This window comes from Bos mutus, chromosome 1, assembly GCF_027580195.1.
Source record: "Bos mutus isolate GX-2022 chromosome 1, NWIPB_WYAK_1.1, whole genome shotgun sequence".
NCBI lineage: Eukaryota > Metazoa > Chordata > Mammalia > Artiodactyla > Bovidae > Bos > Bos mutus.
In genome coordinates, this window is record NC_091617.1 from 56,479,984 (window position 1) to 56,500,604 (window position 20,621).

The window sequence follows — 20,621 nt, forward strand, 5'->3', positions numbered from 1 at the left end:
CTAGATGTCCATCAGCAGATGAATGGATAAGAAAGCTGTGGTACATATACACAATGGAGTATTACTCAGCCATTAAAAAGAATACATTTGAATCAGTTCTAATGAGGTGGATGAAACTGGAGCCTATTATACAGAGTGAAGTAAGCCAGAAAGAAAAACACCAATACAGTATACTGACATATATATATATGGAATTTAGAAAGATGGTAACAATAACCCTGTGTACGAGACAGCAAAAGAGACACTGACATATAGAACAGTCTTTTGGACTCTGTGGGAGAGGGAGAGGGTGGGATGATTTGGGAGAATGGCATTGAAACATGTATAATATCATATATGAAATGAGTCGCCAATCCAGGTTCGATGCACGATACTTGGGGCTGGTGCACTGGGACGACCCAGAGGGATGGTACGGGGAGGGAGGAGGGAGGAGGGTTCAGGATGGAGAGCACGTATATACCTGTGGCGGATTCATGTTGATATATGGCAAAACCAATACAATATTGTAAATTTAAAAAATAAATTTAAGAAAAAGAACAGAAGGAATAGAAAAGAAAATGTTTATTATTCCTATCTAGTTTCCTTGGGAGATGAAACTCCATTATTGTATTTCCTGAAATTGAGACAATTTGGGCCCCTTACTTAGATATTGCCCCTATGTAATTTCAGAGGCAATAATAAAGAAATACATTTTTATTGGCAATTTTAAACTGTGGTTCACCTTGCCAACAATTTAAGGACAATGCACATCAGCCTGGTTCTTGCACCTGCCCTCCTCAAGCAGCTGGTACAGACTGTTCTAGCAAAGAGGAGGAAAGATGCCCACCATGGGAGGAGGGGTGAACTGGAAGCATAATTTATACAATAAGAAAAGTATGCTCTGAAGTCACTGGTACTTTCTGAACTTCAGTTACCTGTAAAACAGGTAAGAATGAATGGTCTTTATGGAGAATAAGGGGCAAAAGAAATAATCCCTCAAGTTCATTTGAGGTAGAGATTCCACTTTTACTGTAATTATAAGAAAGTTCAGATGAAGTAAAAGACAGAGTTGTGCAAATAGGCACAAATAAGTTAAATGCTAGTGGTATTCACATGTGACTTGAATGCAGTTATTAATATCTGGACTCACTAAATCAATAACCAATAATCAAGATTATTTGGAAAATCAATTTTAATAACAGTGACAAAAAAAATAAGCATCCCCATTACTGACAGAGGCTGGCACTGTCAGGATGCTAAAATCCAGGGACTCTGACTGCCTGCCTTCGGGCAAGCTTGTAGATATTACTTGGTCATTGTTTGCTGGTAAAAAGTAAAATAGTATAGAAGGAAGGAGGGGAAAGAGGGAGGGAAGAAGGGAGAATATTTAGTTTATATCGCATATGTGAAAATGCTCTATTTCAAAGACAAGGATTATATTTTGCACTCCAGTTATAATTTTATCCACTGTAATTTAGGAACACTTTCCTTTGAAGAAAAAAAGAATGCCTGGAAATAATCTCCTTTGTAATTTTATTTTACAAGGTGCCAGTGTGTAATGGGCCCATTAGCAAGCGTGCCCAGGAAGTCAAGTGTGAAGAGTCAAGGTTTCCCATGTTGGGAATTCCATGGTACCTGATGGAACTCTGAAAGTGTCACCTTTAGCTGCACAGCCAGTTCTGGAGGTGATTGAGGGTTTCCTTTCCCCTGACACTAAAGAGAAACAGGGTAGGAAGTAGCTATGGTAACAAAGTGGAGTTTGGTACTTGCCCTGGCTTTGGAAGTCAGTATCACTGGACTCCTCTGGTATCAAGCTTCAGGAAAGAAACTCACAGTATAAAGCAGAGCCATCTTAATCATTTTTAGACTGACATTTCAAAAGGGTTAAGACGCTATCTGCTCTGTCTGTTCCATCTGCTCAGATGTTTATTTGAAAACATCTGTGCTATGATCTTTAACAATCCTAGTTTTCACTTACCAGTTAATACTTTTTAAAAAGTAAAACAGAGGTATAAATACTTATTCTCCAGTTAGAGAAGCAATTCTTTTGAACATCTTTATGATTTAAGGTCTCTTGACAACTCATGAGTAGGCAAAATGTTGCTATTTATTTAATCTTGGAAGAACACTGAAAGAAAAAGGCAGGGAGTGCAGGCAGTGTGGAAGAACTCTCCTTTATGTAGCTGGCCACATGTGACTTTAACAGTTGCAGGGGAAACTGGCTGGGGCTAAGGTTACATATTTCTGTTCAGTAAGGATATCCATGGTGGTAACTCTCATGATGACGGTAGTCATCCTGGTAACCATCCTGGTATCCTTGATGGTAACTATGGTAACCATAGCCTGCATACTCATCTTCTGGACAGCGCATCCCCAGTGACTGCTGAATGGCCATTTCCTGTCTCCGGAGTTGCATCGAATCAATTAAATCGTACACAATCACCATGGACCACATTGGGGAAGGATACCAGGATTTCACATTCCCATCTTTTCCAACTAGAAGCATGGAGAAGTACTCTGGGCTCACTTGGAAATAGTTGCGTATGTCTTTCACCAAATGGGCTGGTACATCTTCTCGCTCCACAACAGAGCTCCCTAGAATAGGATTAGAAAAGTTGTTAGTGGATTAAAGAGGCAACACTGAGGAAAGCATCAAGTAAGAAGAAATCACTGTGAGAACAGAGAAAGGACCCAAGGATCTATTCTCTACAGCTTAAAAATCCAATTTAAGAACTTTGCTGGTCTTTCTACTAGTAATGAAATGTTCCTGCTATTCTACAACATGGGTCACATTTTCAGGCAAATGTCTCTTGACAGAAGTGTTATAAAATATAAAACCAGTTCCTTTATTTAATCCTTGCAAGATCAACTGCCACATCAAGATCAACTCTGACATCCCTTGTTCACTGACATGGCAGGAAATATTTCATTTCTCGTGCCTTATAAAACTACCACAAGAATTAAATGAGATAACATGGGTGAAAATGCTTTGTAAGCCAATAAAGCCCTATGCAGACACAAAAGAATTACATATCTCTATTAAGAAATGAATATCTTTGCTGTCACTTGTGAATGGTTTTTTAATAAAAACAGTATGAGTGCTTATGCTCCCCTTCCCATTCTTATACACACATTCTGTGTATACATACATTCTCACACCCATACACACACACACAGGCATGGGGCACACACCAGGAGGGAGCATTTAGTGACCTTTCTTCAACTGAGGGTACATCCACTGCTTACATATGAATTAATATAACTTAACTGAACTTATCAGTAGTTGATACTCTTTAAAGTAACAAAATTTTACCATTAATCGGGAACAGCTCTAAAACGCCCCCTACTTCCTCTCCAACACCTAAAAGCTTCAGAACCGTTATGTGGCGCAGACCTGAGAGAAAAAAGAAAGCCATAGAATCTGTAGTAAGTCTTTTGCTTCCAAAGACTGGATATCTGACAATTAAAATCTCAAGTTTTAAAAGAGTATAAAACATAACCTGATTAGGTAAAATAAGTCATTAAAATTTTTTTCCATAAAAAATGCATTTAAACATTTATAAAATCTTGAAAAGAGACTAATTGCAGATTTTAGGATTAATAACAGGGTCAAATGTGGTTTAGTTTTGTTTTTGCAGATTGGAAAAGGATTTGCTCTTAAACTGTGATTCTCACTCTATTAAATGACAAAACAAAACTGAAGCCATTGGAACTTTAAAATATCTGAGATGATCTAAGCTGGTTCTGGAAAAAAGTCACGGCTGATGTTATAACAGCTTACATGGATAATTTAATTTTCTCTCAAAGAAAAGACTACAGAGCGAGCCAATGTGATTGTTGAAGAAATTGTTCTGGCTTCCTCAAACGAAAGTTTGTCTGCTCAGTGGGCGGGTTTTTATCCCTTTTTTAGAAGACTCAAAGGGGTGGCACTGAGGGAAGCACAGCTTGCTTCCCGCCCACCCTCAGCTCAAGTTTCAGGAAAGGAAAGAAGGTCACGCTGTGATAGCTTGCTGGAATTCTTTTGAAGATGAAGCCCTTATGAAAAGATTCAGGAGAAAGAACATAGGAAGGCAAGGGGGCTGTAGAGTCATCCTATTTAGAGTTCATGGTTTTAGACAAAATCCGAGCCTAGTCACAGTAGTAACTTGAAACTATTAATAATAAATATGATTGCTGACAGTTTTGATTGTCCAGGAGAGAAAACTAAAAGCCACTATGGAGGGCTCTTCTAAAGAAGAGCTGAAATTCAGGCAAAATGCTATTCCAAAAAAATTTTATGGGCTTTACTCTTCTCTCAGAGAAGTGAAGCATTTCTGTTCTGCATGTTAAGTCATGTTTTCAAAAGGGAAGATCATGAATTTAATTATCCCTTTAAAACATGACTTGTTCACATTTCCTATCTACTACAAGAGTTTGACTTAGACTCTTTGTGTAGTGATTCAAAATGAAACATCACCTAATAGCTGCTGCAAAGATGTCTTTAGAAAATTAGCAAGCCATGATCTTATTTATATATTCATATCATGGAGGGTCATTAACTGCTCTAAGAACTTCTGTCTTACCCACCACTGTTGGTGGCTATTAATAATTTAAAGTATGCCTAAAAATACTGGCACAATCAAATCTTCCTTACATATGTTGATATAAATTTTTAAAGCATTAATCTTGATAATAAGAGTATAAATAAACATTTACAAATTTTCTAATTATCCTTACTGTTATAAGCTTGTTTTCTGCCTTTTTTTGTTATTATTTTACATCTTAAAACTGAAATGTATTTATTATTTATAGGTACCTGGTCATAGCAAGGACCCAGTCTCTGTTAATGTTTTACAAAACTTATACAACCACCCCTCCCTTTTATAAATTAAACACAGTTTTATAGCTAATAAATGATTCTTCTTCCTAATAGAAATATCAAAATAATGTGGATTCATCTATGTTCCAATTATGAAGTTTTAAATATGTGGCCACTAGCTACTTTCCACCTCTCTACTGACTCTCTACTGACACCTCTGCAGAGGTGTATCTTAAATAAAATTTTTGTAGTGATTCCAACTTTTGAAATTACCATTATCTCTCTGGTTCAACATTGAACTTATTAATAATGTTCTATATATTGTGCATTTCCTTTCTATATGTACTTATTCAGAATAGTATTTGCCCTTTCTGACCACTAGAATAATAATGTTTGGTATAGAAAGCATACATTAGTTTTCAAAACACTGAGCAATTCACTGCAAATAATGATAGTAATAATAAACAGCGTTTCTTTTTGACCTACTTGTCTTAAAGCATAAGGCACTGTTTAACAAATCTTGCTGTCTTCCTAGTACTTAGTTAGAGATCAAAATCCTTTCAAAGGGACTGGTAATATAGTACAGTGAGGTTCAATTCATTAATTAATTCTCAAAGCCATTCCTGTCTTACAAAAAATACTTAAATCTATGGAAAAGTACTCAGTGTTGGTACCTAATTATTACCTAAGTAATTGATGATATCTGAGTTTTATGATCTTGAGACAAATTTTTTAAAAGCAAATAAGAAGACACATAATACAGATCACTGTAAGTAAAGCAGCAGGTATTTTCAAACATTTCAATAAAAAACCTGAGAGGGCAGAATATTGAAAAAAGAAAAAAGAAAAACAGACCCCAGTTGACTAAGATTCCAGTCTGAAAGCAACTTTATCCTCAATATAACTGAGTAAGTGTCTGGGAATCTACAGTCTGGGCTGGGGAATATTTGGATGACCTAAGCTTCTGTGTTCCATTTTAGACCAGGAAGAGAGTGGTATGGGAAAGCAGTGATGACGAGGCTTCCCACTCACCAAAATTGCATGCCTGGCCACTGAGGGCAGAGAGCTGCTGTGAATAGGCCCAGTCTTCATCATTAGGGGCCGAGATCACCAGCAACCGCCTCCTCCAACGGAACCTGGAAAAGAAGTAGAAGACCACAATTACCGCTTCAAACAATAGAGGCCAGTGTGAAAAAGCAGAGGAACGTCGACTGTCACTTTTTTCCTGTGCCTCAAATAAAAAAACAGTAACCTTAGAAATATTTCATAGCTCCTCAAAGCCTAACATTAAACTGTATTACCACATTTCGTGCACTTTTTCCTTTATAACTTCATGGTCTGCCTATTGTAGCATTTGCATGATGTGTCAGGCATGAGTCTGGTCACCATGCCTGATGAGGTCACTTAGGGAGAGAAGAAATTCTCAGATACAATGAAAAATAGCTGAAATTGTTTGTCAGATTATAGCAACAGAAATAAAGGAATTAGAAAATAACTGAAGAAAACTGAAGTTCTGGTCCAGTTCTCTCCGGTTTGGCAGGGATGGTGGTGGTGGTGGTGAATATGGACAGGAAATAGTACAGAAAAAAAAAAAAACTGAATTTTAAGTAGATGGCAGTGACAGTAAGAAGGAAAATAGAAAAGTGTCTCAAAGGGTCAAGCAAGGTTCCTGGAAAAATAAAGCTCTATGTACCTTCCTCAGTAGCCAGTGGTTCTTCCAGAGACAAATGCTAGTTCTAAGATGTACCCTATCATCACAGTAAGAACCATCACTTATAGAGTACCCCTAAGAAGTAGAATGGAGCTAAACCTACAGTCATAGGATTTTAGAATGTATAGTGAACTTCTTCCTATTCTTATAGTTCCAACATAATTGGGCAGTGGAAAGAGCTTTTGTCTTGTAGCCGAGAAACTTGATCTATATTTTCTCACTGCTACATTTTTTGGGTTCCTTGAGCATGTCACTCTATTCATCTAAGTCATAGTTTTTCCTTAGCTTTAGAATCAAAAAGAGTATTGCCTCAAAGAGGTGTTATAAGAATTAAACTCTAGGGACTTCCCTGGTGGTCCTATGGCTAAGACTCCACACCCGCAATGCAGGGGCCTGGGTTTGATCCCTGGTCAGGGAACTAGATCCCACATGCCACAGCTAAGAGTTCACATGCCGTAACTATACATTCAGAGTACTGCAACTAAGACCCAGGCAGGCAAATGAGTAAATATTTTTTTAAAAAAAAGAATTAAACTTGGAAATCCATCAATGTAAGTTATCCATGTGTTGGTGTAGATAGTGACAGTGTCTTAGTCTGCAGGCTTTAGATTTAGAACTTTGTCTGACAGATGGATAATGTCCATTGTCCATTAACAGATCTTGGACATTATCTATCATGATGCCATATGATAATCGATTTAATCCTCAGGTTTGTATATCATTTCGTAGCTCGCTTTCACGTGCACAACACGCATTCCTCACTGGAGGGCTTCTCTGGTGGCTCAGTGGTAAAGAATTGGCCTGCCAATACAGGAGGCATGGGTTCTATCCCTGATCCAGGAAGATCCCACGTCCTCCAAGAAACTGAGCCCATGCACCACAACTGCTGAGCCTGTGCTCTAGAGCCTGGGAACCAAAACTCCTGAGTCCACATGCCCTAGAGCCCATGCTCCCCAACAACAGGAGCCACTGCCATGAGAAGCCCATGCACCACAGCTAAAGAGTAGTCTGTGCAGCAACGAAGACCCAGCACAGCCAAAAATAAATAAGTAAATAAATAATAATTTAAAAACAAAAACCATCCATTCCTCAGTGGAGTTCATCGAGGGCATAGCTTGCTTTCCCCATTTTGCAGATAAAAAACAAGGTTTAGAGAAGTGAAGTGACTTGCCTAACCAGTAAATCTAAGACGTGGTACCAAAATTCAGATTTCTCTAACTCCTGGTCCAGTGCTTTCCCTGGTCTACCCCTCTCAGAGGAGCTAATGCTTGCAGGCACTGTCAGGGTCCCTCAGGGGATATGAAGGAGAGAGGGTGTGCATCCAGAGAGAGGCTGAGTGCAGTTGTCTCCAAGTCCACCTTCACTGGAGAAAGGGCTTTTGCTTTCTGCCTTCAGTGTTGCTGACTGCAGGGTGTCAGTGCACTCAAGGAGCCAGAAGCCAGTTGATTATATTCATGGCTTCTCTCCCGGTGCCCCTTCTAGCCTCTCAGTGAACAGGAGAGTTTTCAATCCCAAAGAAAATGGCCTCTTGGGGGAACAGTGGTTTGGGTGAATGAGAGAAAATGATAGTCTGATGAAATACAACCTCTGAATGGACGCCTTAGCAAGACTCGCCAAGAGTTGCTTGCTGTGACATTACGTTAGCTTCCTCCGCTTGTTTTTCTTCAAAGGGAAAGAAAAACTTAAATCTCCACTGAGGATAGAAGATGAATGTATCTGGCACAAAGGAGGGGAGAGGAGAGTCTGAGACTGTCCGAGCTTTCCTGGGAAAGGGAACAGGACTGTTGTTGCATCACAGAAGACGGTCTCCTGTGCTTTCCCTGGTTCCTTAGGAGGCCTGCCAGACCAGCTTCCCCCATCCCCACCCTTTCCCAGCCAGCACCCACACCAGGCCAGCTTTTCTGGCCCCCATACAGAGCTGCAGGTATCCTGGAGGGAGCTATTTTGGGTGAGGTCTATTTTGGCTTGTTTACCTGTGTGCACCACTGAATGCTGTCGGGTTACAGAAGGCTGGGATCTGAGGCTTGTGGCAGACACAACGGAGAGAGGGTCGTTTCCCCTAAGTGGTGATTCTTTATCCCACAGACCTTCATTTTAAGATCCAAGGCCCCAGCTCCCAGCCCTAAAGGAACAACTGTTAATAGAACTACTTCTGTGGAAGTAAGAAGAGATGTGAATGTGGCCCAGATACTTACTTTGACAAATGTTTTTTTTGTCACTTTAGTGTCAGTAAATAAAAGCTACAAGCTATGTATGTATTTGCTTTTCTTAGCTGGCATTCCCAAATTAGTGCGCATGTGCCCACTCTTTGGGGCTTCTGTCTTAGAGAAAGATAATTATAGCCTGAACCAGATGAGTGTCACTAAAGACCAGACTGGCTTCAGAGTCTGGTCAGCTGAAACCAGGCTGTGTAGACCCACCAACTCAGCAAATTTGAAGGAAAATTCCCATTTGGATACTAGTTTATTTATAGAGCTTTATATAGAAAAGAAAGAAAAAAATTCAGTTCTCTTTGCTTGGGTTTCAGTTCTGAAATGTGTTTATTAAGTCTCCTCTTTAGATTTAAGGGACTAGATCTGATAGAGTGCCTGATGAACTATGGATGGAGATTCGTGACATTGTACAGGAGATAGCGACCAAGACCATCCCCAAGGAAAAGAAATGCAAAAAAACAAAATGGCTGTCTGAGGAGGCCTTACAAATAGTTGAGAAAAGAACAGAAGCGAAAAGCAAAGGAGAAAAGGAAAGATATAAGCATCTGAATGCAGAGTTCCACAAAATAGCAAGAAGAGATAAGAAAGCCTTCCTCAGCGATCAATGCAAAGAAATAGAGGAAAACAACAGGATGGGAAAGACCAGAGATCTCTTCAAGAAAATTAGAGATACCAAGGGAACATTTCATGCAAAGATGGGCTCGATAAAGGACAGAATTGGTCTGGACCTAACAGAAGCAGAAGATATTAAGAAGAGATGGCAAGAATACACAGAAGAACTGTACAAAAAAGATCTTCACACCCCAGATAATCACGATGGTGTGATCACTCACCTAGAGCCAGACATCCTGGAATGTGAAGTCAAGTGGGCCTTAGAAAGCATCACTATGAACAAAGCTAGTGGAAGTGATGGAATTCCAGTTGAGCTATTTCAAATCCTGAAAGATGATGCTGTGAAAGTGCTGCACTCAATATGCCAGCAAATTTGGAAAACTCAGCAGTGGCCACAGGACTGGAAAATGTCAGTTTTCATTCCAATCCAAAAGAAAGGCAATGCCAAAGAATGCTCAAACTACCGCATAATTGCACTCATCTCACACGCTAGCAAAGTAATGATCAAAATTCTCCAAGCCAGGCTTCAGCAATACGTGAACTGTGAACTTCCAGATGTTCAAGCTGGTTTTAGAAAAGGCAGAGGAACCAGAGATCAAATTGCCAACATCCGCTGGATCATGGAAAAGCAAGAGAGTTCCAGAAAAACATCTATTTCTGCTTTATTGACTATACCAAAGCCTTTGACTGTGTGGATCACAATAAACTGTGGAAAATTCTGAAATAGATGGGAATACCAGACCACCTGACCTGCCTCTTGAGGAATCTGTATGCAGGTCAGGAAACAACAGTTAGAACTGGACATGGAACAACAGACTGGTTCCAAATAGGAAAAGGAGTACATCAAGGCTGTACATTGTCACCCTGCTTATTTAACTTATATGTAGAGTACATCATGAGAAATGCTGGGCTGGAAGAAGCACAAGCTGGAATCAAGATTGCCAGGAGAAATATCAATAACCTCAGACATGCAGATGACACCACCCTTATGGCAGAAAGTGAAGAGGAACTCAAAAGCCTCTTGAAGGTGAAAGAGGAGAGTGAAAAAGTTGGCTTAAAACTCAACATTCATAAAACTAAGATCATGGCATCTGGTCCCATCACTTCATGGCAAATAGATGGGGAAACAGTGGAAACAGTGTCAGACTTTACTTTTTGGGGCTCCAAAATCACTGCAGATGGTGATTACAGCCATGAAATTAAAAGACGCTTACTCCTTGGAAGGAAAGTTATGACCAACCTAGATAGCATATTGAAAAGCAGAGATATTACTTTGCCAACAAAGGTTCGTCTAGTCAAGGCTATGGTTTGTCCAGTGGTCATGTATGGATGTGAGAGTTGGACTGTGAAGAAAGCTGAGCACTGAAGAATCGATGCTTTTGAACTGTGGTGTTGGAGAAGACTCTTGAGAGAGTCCCTTGGACTGCAAGGAGATCCAACCAGTCCATCCTAAAGGAGATCAGTCCTGGGTATTCATTGGAAGGACTGATGTTGAAGTTGAAACTCCAATACTTTGGCCACCTCATGCAAAGAGTTGACTCATTGGAAAAGACCCTGATGCTGGGAGGGACTGGGAGCAGGAGGAGAAGGGGATGACAGAGGATGAGATGGCTGGATGGCATCACTGACTCGACGGACATGGGTTTGGGTAGACTCCAGGAGTTGGTGATGAACAGGAAGGCCTGGTGTGCTGCGGTTCATGGGATCACAAAGAGTCAGACACGACTGAGTGACTGAACTGAACTGACCTGAACTGAACTGAATACTACTAATAACCAATGTTTATTAATTACTTGCTTTGTGCTAAGTTCTAGGCTATTATTACCTTTAATATTGAATTTACCTTTCATAATGATCTTAAGAATAGATAAACTTATTATCTCCATTTTGCAAATGAAAAAACTAAATCCCAAAGAGATTAAGCAGTAAGTCCAAGGTCACACAGCTGATAAGTGGAAAACCAGGAATCAACTTCAGGGTTGTCTTAATCATGCCTTTAAGTAATATACTATCCCACTTTAATTTTTAAGATCAATGATAATTATCAGCACAATGATTCCATGAGTTGTGACCATAAGTCATAGATAGCCATAGGACATCTAAATTATAATCATAGGCCATTCTGAATATCCATAAGAAATGTATATTCCTGAAACAGCAGTGAATATCAGAACTTGTAGCCTTTTACACTGGAAGGAAAATACATTTGCTTGTGTGTTGTAGGACCTCATCTAGTTCAAAAGACTTTAGATGCAAAATACGTATAATTTCTTAAGAATAAAAAAAAATGCAAATGCAAATCAGTGATCAACTTGAACGAGCACTGCAAGCTTTGTGAGTGAACAAAAGTGAGATAATGCCAGCTTTTCCTTTGAAGTTTTGAAACCCGTGACATTGTGATTATAAAAAGAACCTTTGCCCGGAAATGGCACGAATAATTCATCATAATGTCTGGAACTGCAGGTCTCGTGGCTGGCCTAAATCCTGATTTTTAAATAATACCAATGAGCTAGATGATAACTGTCTGCTTTACAGATCAGGCTATCTGAGTTTAATGGGTTGGTTCAATGGGTATACATCTTTCAGTCCTGGAAGATTTAGAATTAAGAAGAGGAAGTTTGGAAAGAATCAAAATTATAGTAATAATATATTTTTCTAAGAAGGATCCTGATTTTCTTTATGAATTTATGTTCTTGTGAAACTTAAGAGTATCTGGCTTGAAATGATAGCCTTGAAACTCCAAACTAGGAAGTGTGATTGAGTACGTGGTTTAGTGGTTTAGTTGTATGGTTTTAGGTTGAAATCTTACTAAGCATATACAGTTATTGGAACATTTGAGAAAACTTCACTGTATTTACAACATTAACTTATTAAATTTATGGATCATTTAAATACTCAGAAAGATTGTGCTTATTTCAAGCAATTGAAAGAAATATGGTAAATGTAAAATGACTGTTTTGACACCCAAAACTCTGTCTCCAAGATTTGATTTGGCACCGGTGCAAAGAGGTCGAGCTTTCAGCATTATTGACACTAACTCAGTGATGAAAGTTATTTGATCTCCATTAGCCTCAGTGGTCTCCATTAGTGTGAGAATAGTTACACTATTTAGATCATGGGATTGTTGTGAAACAACAGGAAGGAAGATGAAGTGCTTGGCACAAAAGGTGATTACGGCAACACTGGAGTGGAGGTAGGGCTACTTGCTCTTGTTATTCTCATGGGTGAGAGATTTTTAAGGCAGGTTAATTGGAAGCATAGGGACAACATATCTGCTGCTGCTGCTGCTAAGTCACTTCAGTCGTGTCTGACTCTGTGCGACCCCATAGACGGCAGCCCACCAGGCTCCCCCATCCCTGGGAATCTCCAGGCAAGAACACTGGAGTGGGTTGCCATTTCCTTCTCCAATGCATGAAAGTGAAAAGTGAAAATGAAGTCACTCAGTTGTGTCCAACCCCCAGCGACCCCATGGACTGCAGCCTTCCAGGCTCCTCCATCCATGGGATTTTCCAGGCAAGAGCACTGGAGTGGGGTGCCATTGCCTTCTCCAGACAACATATCTAGAAAATTATAAACTGAAAACTTGGATGAATGGTGAGTCCTGTGCTCTTTAAAACGCATCATGATGTTATTTCCTAAGAGACCCAAGCTTCCCGAATCTAGAGGAATTCAGATTATCTATTTCCTAATCATAGAATTTTTGCTGCTGTAGGTGAAATTTCTGCATCCCTGCACCCCTTAAAGTCCCAAATATCTGTAGAATTTTCATCCATCATGAGAGAAGGGATGAAGAAGGGAAAAAGTAGAGTGATTTTTTTAAAAACACTTTTTTGTGTATGTACCGGAGTTTCTCTACAAGGGTTTTCAACAAACCACACTCCCCAAGGGATCAGGCATCTGGGTCAAGAGAATTTCTCCTTTTAAGGTCTTAGTGGAACTTCTGTTGTTCTCTGCAGAGTTGGAAGGAAGCAGAAAATCAAGCAGTGTTCCAAATCCCATTTGGAACTAGAAAGGGCCCAATAAATATAAATACAATATACAAAGCCCCCCAAATTAACTGAATGAATTAACCCTCACAGAAAATCAGAAGTATGTATCAGTGTGCCAAAAAAAAAAAGCAGAAGAGAAAGAAAAGACTTATCCAAAGCCACCAAATCGACACTCAAGCTTGGATCTGATCCCAGCCAGCCTTGCAGCCAGAGCCACTTCCAACAGGACAAGAATAAGCCTACCGGGCAGAGTGCTGTGAAGCACAGACACTTCCCCTTCTCACAGGGAAGGTCACCCTGAACAGACACGTTCTGCTTTGTGTTTCTCTGGGGTTTCATTAGCTCACTCAGAACGCTCTCCTGCCTTCTTCCTAGGTGTCTCCAAAGATGTACCTGGATAGGAAGTTTTCCAGTGACTGCTTCTTGTCTTCCTTGCAAATGATGCCATCCTTCTTCTGCTTTTCCATGTCTTTGATTCGGGACTGGAAAGTATCGATCAAATCGAACACAGACTTCATTGCTATAGGCACCTCATAATATTGCTGTTGAAGGAAAAGTAAGAAGTATATAATGCATTAAAGGTGTTTCTTCCCTCTGTCCAAAGGGTGGAGAGCCTGGGAGAATTCATGGGAGCTCTGGGGAAAACAGAGCCTGGAGGGCTCATTCGTTTATAAACTCTCTCCTGCAATAGTACCTCTGCTGATGTTTTGAGGTTCTGAATCCATGAAACAACTTCCTTTACCTTCCATGAGGATTTCTTCTTAACTCTTTTTATTGGAAAGGGTCCATGCCTTCTTCACCACACATATCCTAGATTTACTTCCCTATCTCTGGAACTAACCTGGTTCCTGTTCATTACACGATTGGAAAGTCAGAAACTCTGTACCTAACACAAAAAATCAAATGCAAGAACATGTAAGAGTATCTGACCTCAGCAATAAAGGTAATTTTCCACCAGAAGGATGCCTGCTCTGTGGTCATCAGGAATCTACATGGGACGCCCCTAGTGGCCCAGGGTTAGTTAAGACTCCATGCTGCCAATGCAGGGGCTATGGGTTTGATCCTTGTTGGGGGAAGATTACACATGCCTTGTGGCACAACCAAAAAAGCAAATAAATAAATGAATAAACAATCTATATAAACTCTTTGTGATTCCCAGGGACTATTTTATTGAGTGAGCATTACTTAAAATTAGGTCATGTTTGCTAATGTATCCTCAGAAAAAAATTTTGGAAATCTAAGTTAAGGATAATGAAAATCAGTTTCCTGCCTCAAAGCTGTCTGGACTTAGAACAGCAACCTGAAATGGATTTGGGAGCTGGCTGAGCGTAATCAGCGTAAGCTAGAGAGAGAAGTCTGGACATGGCTTGGAGCTGTGCCCTCAATGGGACTTTAGTAAATCATGAAATGTGTAAGCTGGCAGACACCTTAGGGATCATCTAGTCCAACCTTTAACATTAGAGGTGGCAAAACACAAAAGCAGAATGAATTATTGAAGGGATCTCTCTCCAGATCCAGAAAAATGCTTCAGGCTGAACCAGGTATTCTAATAGCCCAGGAAGCCTTTTTCCTAAGGATTTTCATGTAAGCATGGGCTCTGGAACCAATCTGTGTGCATATGAAGTCTAACATTAACTGGGTGAAGTTAGGCAAGTTACTTAACGACTCTAGATTCCTGGCCTCTTTGAAACAAAGATAATACTTGTTATTTCTCTTAGAGGTTTGAGATGAGAATTGTAAACATCTGAGGTGAGTGCTTGGCATAATGAAAGAACTCAATAAAGTTAGTTATTATTGTTATTATTATTATTATGACTACATGGCATAATTTTTCATGGTTCAGAACTTTTGTCCCTATCATAGGAAGATATTGGGTGTAAAGCCCTACCGTCTTGCCCATGCTGAATCAGGAGATAAATTTCCAGGTTCTTCCAGAGTATGCCTATATTAAATCTGAGTTTTCTTAAAACAGAAGCTAAATGCTCTTCATTTTTTATCACCAGGGTCTGACACATCATAGCTATTCAACAAGTGTCTGGTGAATGCATGACTTTAATGTTACAGAAGAATTTAGTCTGAGTCAAGTAACTGAGCTACAGGGGGTCATCCAATCCAATATTTTCCATAGACCACAAATTCTAGAGGACAGTGGTAACTATTTGGACCATTTCCAAAATTTCCCATTTATGAAATAATTTGTGCTCAGTCATATGTGTAATAGACTCACTGATCCCCCCAAAATGAGTTTCTCTCTTAAGGAATGGCACTGACTATCCCAAACAGGAACCCATACCTTGACTCTGAGGTCCACGTCCGTGAGCACCATAAAGAAATCATTGTAGGTCATTCCATACTCCTTCCTCAGCTCGCTGATGAGATGCTGGTCTACCAAGTCCTCATCATCCACGACTCGCATAGGTTTCTCATTGTCTTAAGGCAAATGAAATGTGAATAAATATGGATGTGACCAGAAATCAGTGGGAACTAAAGGGTGGAGGATCTGAGCCTCCATCCCGAGTTAATCAGAACTGCTTTCATTAGTTGCACACATTCAAATAGTACTTTGTTTGAACCAATGTTTCCAAAGTGAACAAATATAGAAACAAATAAATAAATAAGCTCATTTTGAAAGTCACTCTTCCAAAGATGATCAAACCCCATCTCTGCCCACCCTGGTTATAGTGAATCAGAAGGAGCAATGTTCAAATGAAGCTACTGAGTCATTCCTGGAAGAAGACTGCCAACTCAATCTGGGGATGAGTCATTACTGTGACTTACCAGGGGAACAGACCCAGATTCTTTGCTTAAGCTTTATTTCACTTAAAATTTTATTTTAGTTTTAGTTATTTATTTAACTCTAAAATTGCTGTGTTCCTTCCTTTTATTAGAGCATTTTTTTGGGACACAGTGAACTGCGTCATTGCTATGTGTGTGTGTGTTAGTCACTCGGTCGTGTCCGACTCTATGCAACCCCATGGACTGTGGCCAGCCAGGCTCCTCTGACCATGGAATTCTCCAGTCATTGCCATAGAGAAAAATAAAAAGCCTATGTTCAAATCTGGTCATTTGACTCCAAAAAATCAATCTATTCATATGATAAATTTTGTAAGTGAATACAAGGTTAAGTAAAATGTTACCCAATTTATAGAAGTTCTTAATATTATATATATATATATATATTTTCAAACATCAAGCCTGAGAACTACTATAATTCAGACTGGGTCCTGCAGGTGCCACTGGGTTAATGGGAAGTATGAACATGACAAACTATTAATACCATGCCTGGAAAACACTTGGAAGTAATAGAAGGGCTTATTTACTTCTTTCCTCCCATACAGGTCACAGTGCTTCCCTCAACCTTATTAAATTTTTTATTGGTAGAATAATCCCCTGTATTTAAAAAAAATTTACAAATGTTAAAGTTAGCAAATATGTAATAATAAATCTATTACAGAAGGAAATTTATTGGTTATTATCAACACTGTTACCCAATGAATAGTACTACAGTAGAAAAAAACACAATATTGTAGCTACAAAGCTTATGTAGCTAAGTATCACAGACTATTCTGCTTTTACTGATATAAAGGGGGCAATTATAATTTAGGTATTACTTTGGTTTACTTGATTAAGATTGTTGAAAGTATATAAGTAAGAAGCTTGATTCTCCCAAGTAGATCATAATGAGAGGGGAAAGAATACTATCATTAATAAAATATGTTAATTTAAAAGAATTGTTAGGTTCTTCATGCTGTTGGCTTTTGTTTAGTTTATCTATTGTGTAAAAATAGCAACTTGAAGAATAAAATATGAAGTATGATGTTGTTGCTGCTGCTGCTAGGTCGCTTCAGTCGTGTCCAACTCTGTGCGACCCCATAGACGGCAGCCCACCAGGCTCCCCCGTCCCTGGGATTCTCCAGGCAAGGACACTGGAGTGGGTTGCCATTTCCTTCTCCAATGCATGAAAGTGAAAGTGAAATCGCTCAGTCGTGCCCGACTTAGTGACCCTGTGGACTTCAGCCTATCAGGCTCCTCCATCCATGGGATTTTCCAGGCAAGAGTACTGGAGTGGGGTGCCATTACCTTCTCCGAAGTATGATGGTATTCTTGGTTAAAAGGAAATAAAGCAAAATAAAATACATCCATATGGGAATATACATAGGAAAAAGTCCAGAAGTACATAGAGCTAATAATAATAGTTATCTCTGGGGAGTGAGAAAAGGTGAGGTAGAAACTTTGTTTACTTTATGTGAGCCTATATTATTTAAATTTTAACAAGGAGCATATTTTATTTTGTGATTAATAATATTAATATCGGAGAAGGCAATGGCACCCCACTCCAGTACTCTTGCCTGGAAAATCCCATGGATGGAGGAGCGTGGTGGGCTGCAGTCCATGGGGTCGATAAGAGTCAGACATGACTTAGCGACTTCACTTTCACTTTTCACTTTCATGCATTGGAGAAGGAAATGGCAACCCACTCCAGTGTTCTTGCCTGGGGAATCCCAGGGATGGGGGAGTCTGGTGGGCTGCGATCTATGGGGTCGCACAGAGTCGGACACGACTGAAGCGACTTAGCAGTAGCAGCAGCATGATGATGAAGGAAATCATTAAAAAACTGATTTGTAAGCATCTTTAACAACTAATGTTCTGATTTTAACACTGTACAAATCAGATTTTATCTTGAACCTAGGAACTGCTATTTTTAATCCTCAACATACATTCATTTTTGCTTTTATTCATTTGAAACTTCTTATTAAATTTATCCAGATTCTGCCAAAGCTCTCTAGTCTTCGTCAAGGGTGACAGGGTTTAAAAGCAAACATTCCTTAGAATGCTAAGTCACTTCAGTCGTGTCCGACTCTGTGCGACCCCTTAGACGGCAGCCCACCAGGCTCCCCTGTCCCTGGGATTCTCCAGGCAAGAACACTGGAGTGGGTTGCCATTTCCTTAGAATACATCCTATAAATTGTCCACATGGTCCCAATCCAGCTAAAATGATTCATAGATCCAAGCCCATTTTGTGGGATTTGGTCATTTCACAGAATCTGCCCCTGGACCTAAGATCTTTGAGGAGGGACAGCAGGGAGGGTGAGCTCTGCTGTGTGCTGATGAGGACTGGCCCTATAAATGAAGCACTTGCCTAGTTTCTCACCCTTTAAGAACTCCAACTCCAAAAAGTCAGTGGTTAAATTCAGGTAGTAGTAAGTTTCTTCATGTATTTGTTTTTCCATGTCTGACTATAGACAGCAATGACACTGCAGAAAAATTCAGCTTCAAAGGCAACTTATTAAATACGAACTGTATGCCAGGCATTGTATCTAAAGCCTCCAGCTGTGACTGCTGCCTCTCTGTGATACCCATGGTTTCTCCTCCTCCTCCTTCTCATCCCTAAATTCAGGCCATTCCTCCAGTGTCCTGGGACAACTTCAGCTCTCTGTTTGCTTCAGGAGCTCCAAATCTGCTCTGGCAGTTTTTCAAAGTAGGATTCACTGTATACCTTCATCATGAGCACCTGGAGTGCATGTAAAATTACAATCCTTGGACCCAGATCTATCTGGCTCATGGCCCGAGGAGCACCAATCAGTTGTCTCAGGGCCAGGAACCAGACAATTAGGTAATACCCTACAGCCCCAAGCCTAACCAGCTGGGTGAACACCTTGTGTTTCCCATGGAAACCCCAATAATAACCATGGTCTAGGCTCTCTCTTCACTCTGGCTTCTGCTTCCTGACCAAAACTTGGTGTTCCTCCCATGACCTTGTGAGGTGTGGTGCAGTTTCCTCTTTGGGTAATGAATGAGTAATATATTCCATTTTCCTTTGACATTCTGACTTTGCTGCACCACCAGACCTTAATAAACCCTGTCCTGAAGTAATGCACAATGTAAATAAAACATACTTATAAGGCACTTAAAATATAATTATCCTATTCAAGAAGTCAATATAGACCAAAAATCTCTTGGTTGCATTTTGGATAAATCTGGAAGTAAAGACTCCAGCAGAGGCTGAATTGTTTTTAGTTGATAATGGATAAATTTAACTAACTTTGTTGTCAATCTGCTTGTTCCCTTCTGTTTTACTCTATGAGTGAGTTGTTTCCCTGCCTAGCACCCAGTTGTGGGATGAGTGAGTGACTGAATCGAATGAGTATGTGGCACTAGCCTGGCCATTTCTCATCTCAAAGCTGAAGGTTGCATTTGGTCCCTAGAACGAACAATTTGTCTTATCCATGAAGAATGTGTCCTGTCAGGGGCTTTTCTGTCCTACAGACTGACTACTAAACCTAAGAAGTTATTTGAAATTTATTTGAAAAATATGTGTAGAAATCTTTAGTGACTTCACTTAATTTACCAAATTAAGTTTGAATTCTCTCTCCTGGTATTTGAAATTATCTAAAATTGGGTGCCAATCTACATTTCTAGACCTCTCTTCCCTTCTCTCTGCCACTCAACTTTCTGCTCTAGACCAAATTTAACTGCAAATCAGAATCACTTGAGAAACACTTTTAAAACAAACTCCTGAACTCCACCCCCAAACTGGGTCAGTATCTTATAAGGAATACCTATAAATTGAGATTAAAAAGACCAACAACCCAATGGAGAAATAAGCAAAGGACACTAAAAACAAAATATAAAGTTGCCTGAAACATATGAAAAAAATCTTCAATCACATTTATAAAAAGAGAAATGCAACCCAATTCTATACCACACTAAGATACCATTTTTCACATACAGCATTGGCTAAAAACATTCACAAGTCTAATCATACATTCTGTTGAAGATGTTTGGAGATATGGACATTCTTACACATTTCTGGTGGTTTTGCAATATCATACAACTTACATGGAGAGAAATTTGGTGATATCTACCAAAGCTAGATACACTTTCCATTTGACCCAACAATCTTACTTCTCAGAATCTATTGTAAAGAAATACCCACATACATAGAGTGATATGTGTACAAGGTTAAGTCTGAAATTGTTTATAATAACAATATACTGAGAGCAATCCGAATGTTACTCAACAAGGGGAGTGGTTAAATAAACTATGGTAGAATCTCAGTATGACTTAATAAAGAATGAGAAAGATCTCTGTGTACTCATAAGAAAAGATCTCCGGGAAATACACTTAGGTGAAAAAAAAAAATACAAAACAGATATATAATATTTGTACCAGAGATCAAATTACCAACATCAGCTGGATCATAGAAAAACCAAGAGAATTCCAGGAAAACATCTACTCTGCTTCACTGACTATGCTAAAGTCTTTGATTGTGTGGATCATAACAAATTGTCGAAAATTCTTCAAGAGATGGAAATCCC

General features: G+C 39.5%; 1 protein-coding gene across 1 annotated transcript in view; it reads right to left on the reverse strand.

Moving 5' to 3' along the window:
- Nucleotides 1–2,068: 2,068 nt before the first annotated feature.
- The window catches only part of CCDC80 (coiled-coil domain containing 80), a 35,747-nt gene continuing 17,194 nt past the window's right edge, over nt 2,069–20,621 (reverse strand). The window contains exons 4-8 of the mRNA XM_070369189.1: nt 15,596–15,732; nt 13,696–13,844; nt 5,810–5,913; nt 3,293–3,373; nt 2,069–2,574 (exon numbers count right to left, since the gene is read on the reverse strand). Of these exons, the coding sequence (XP_070225290.1) occupies nt 2,228–2,574; nt 3,293–3,373; nt 5,810–5,913; nt 13,696–13,844; nt 15,596–15,732 (818 nt within the window). The 3' untranslated portion in view covers nt 2,069–2,227. The remainder of the gene's footprint in view (nt 2,575–3,292; nt 3,374–5,809; nt 5,914–13,695; nt 13,845–15,595; nt 15,733–20,621) is intronic.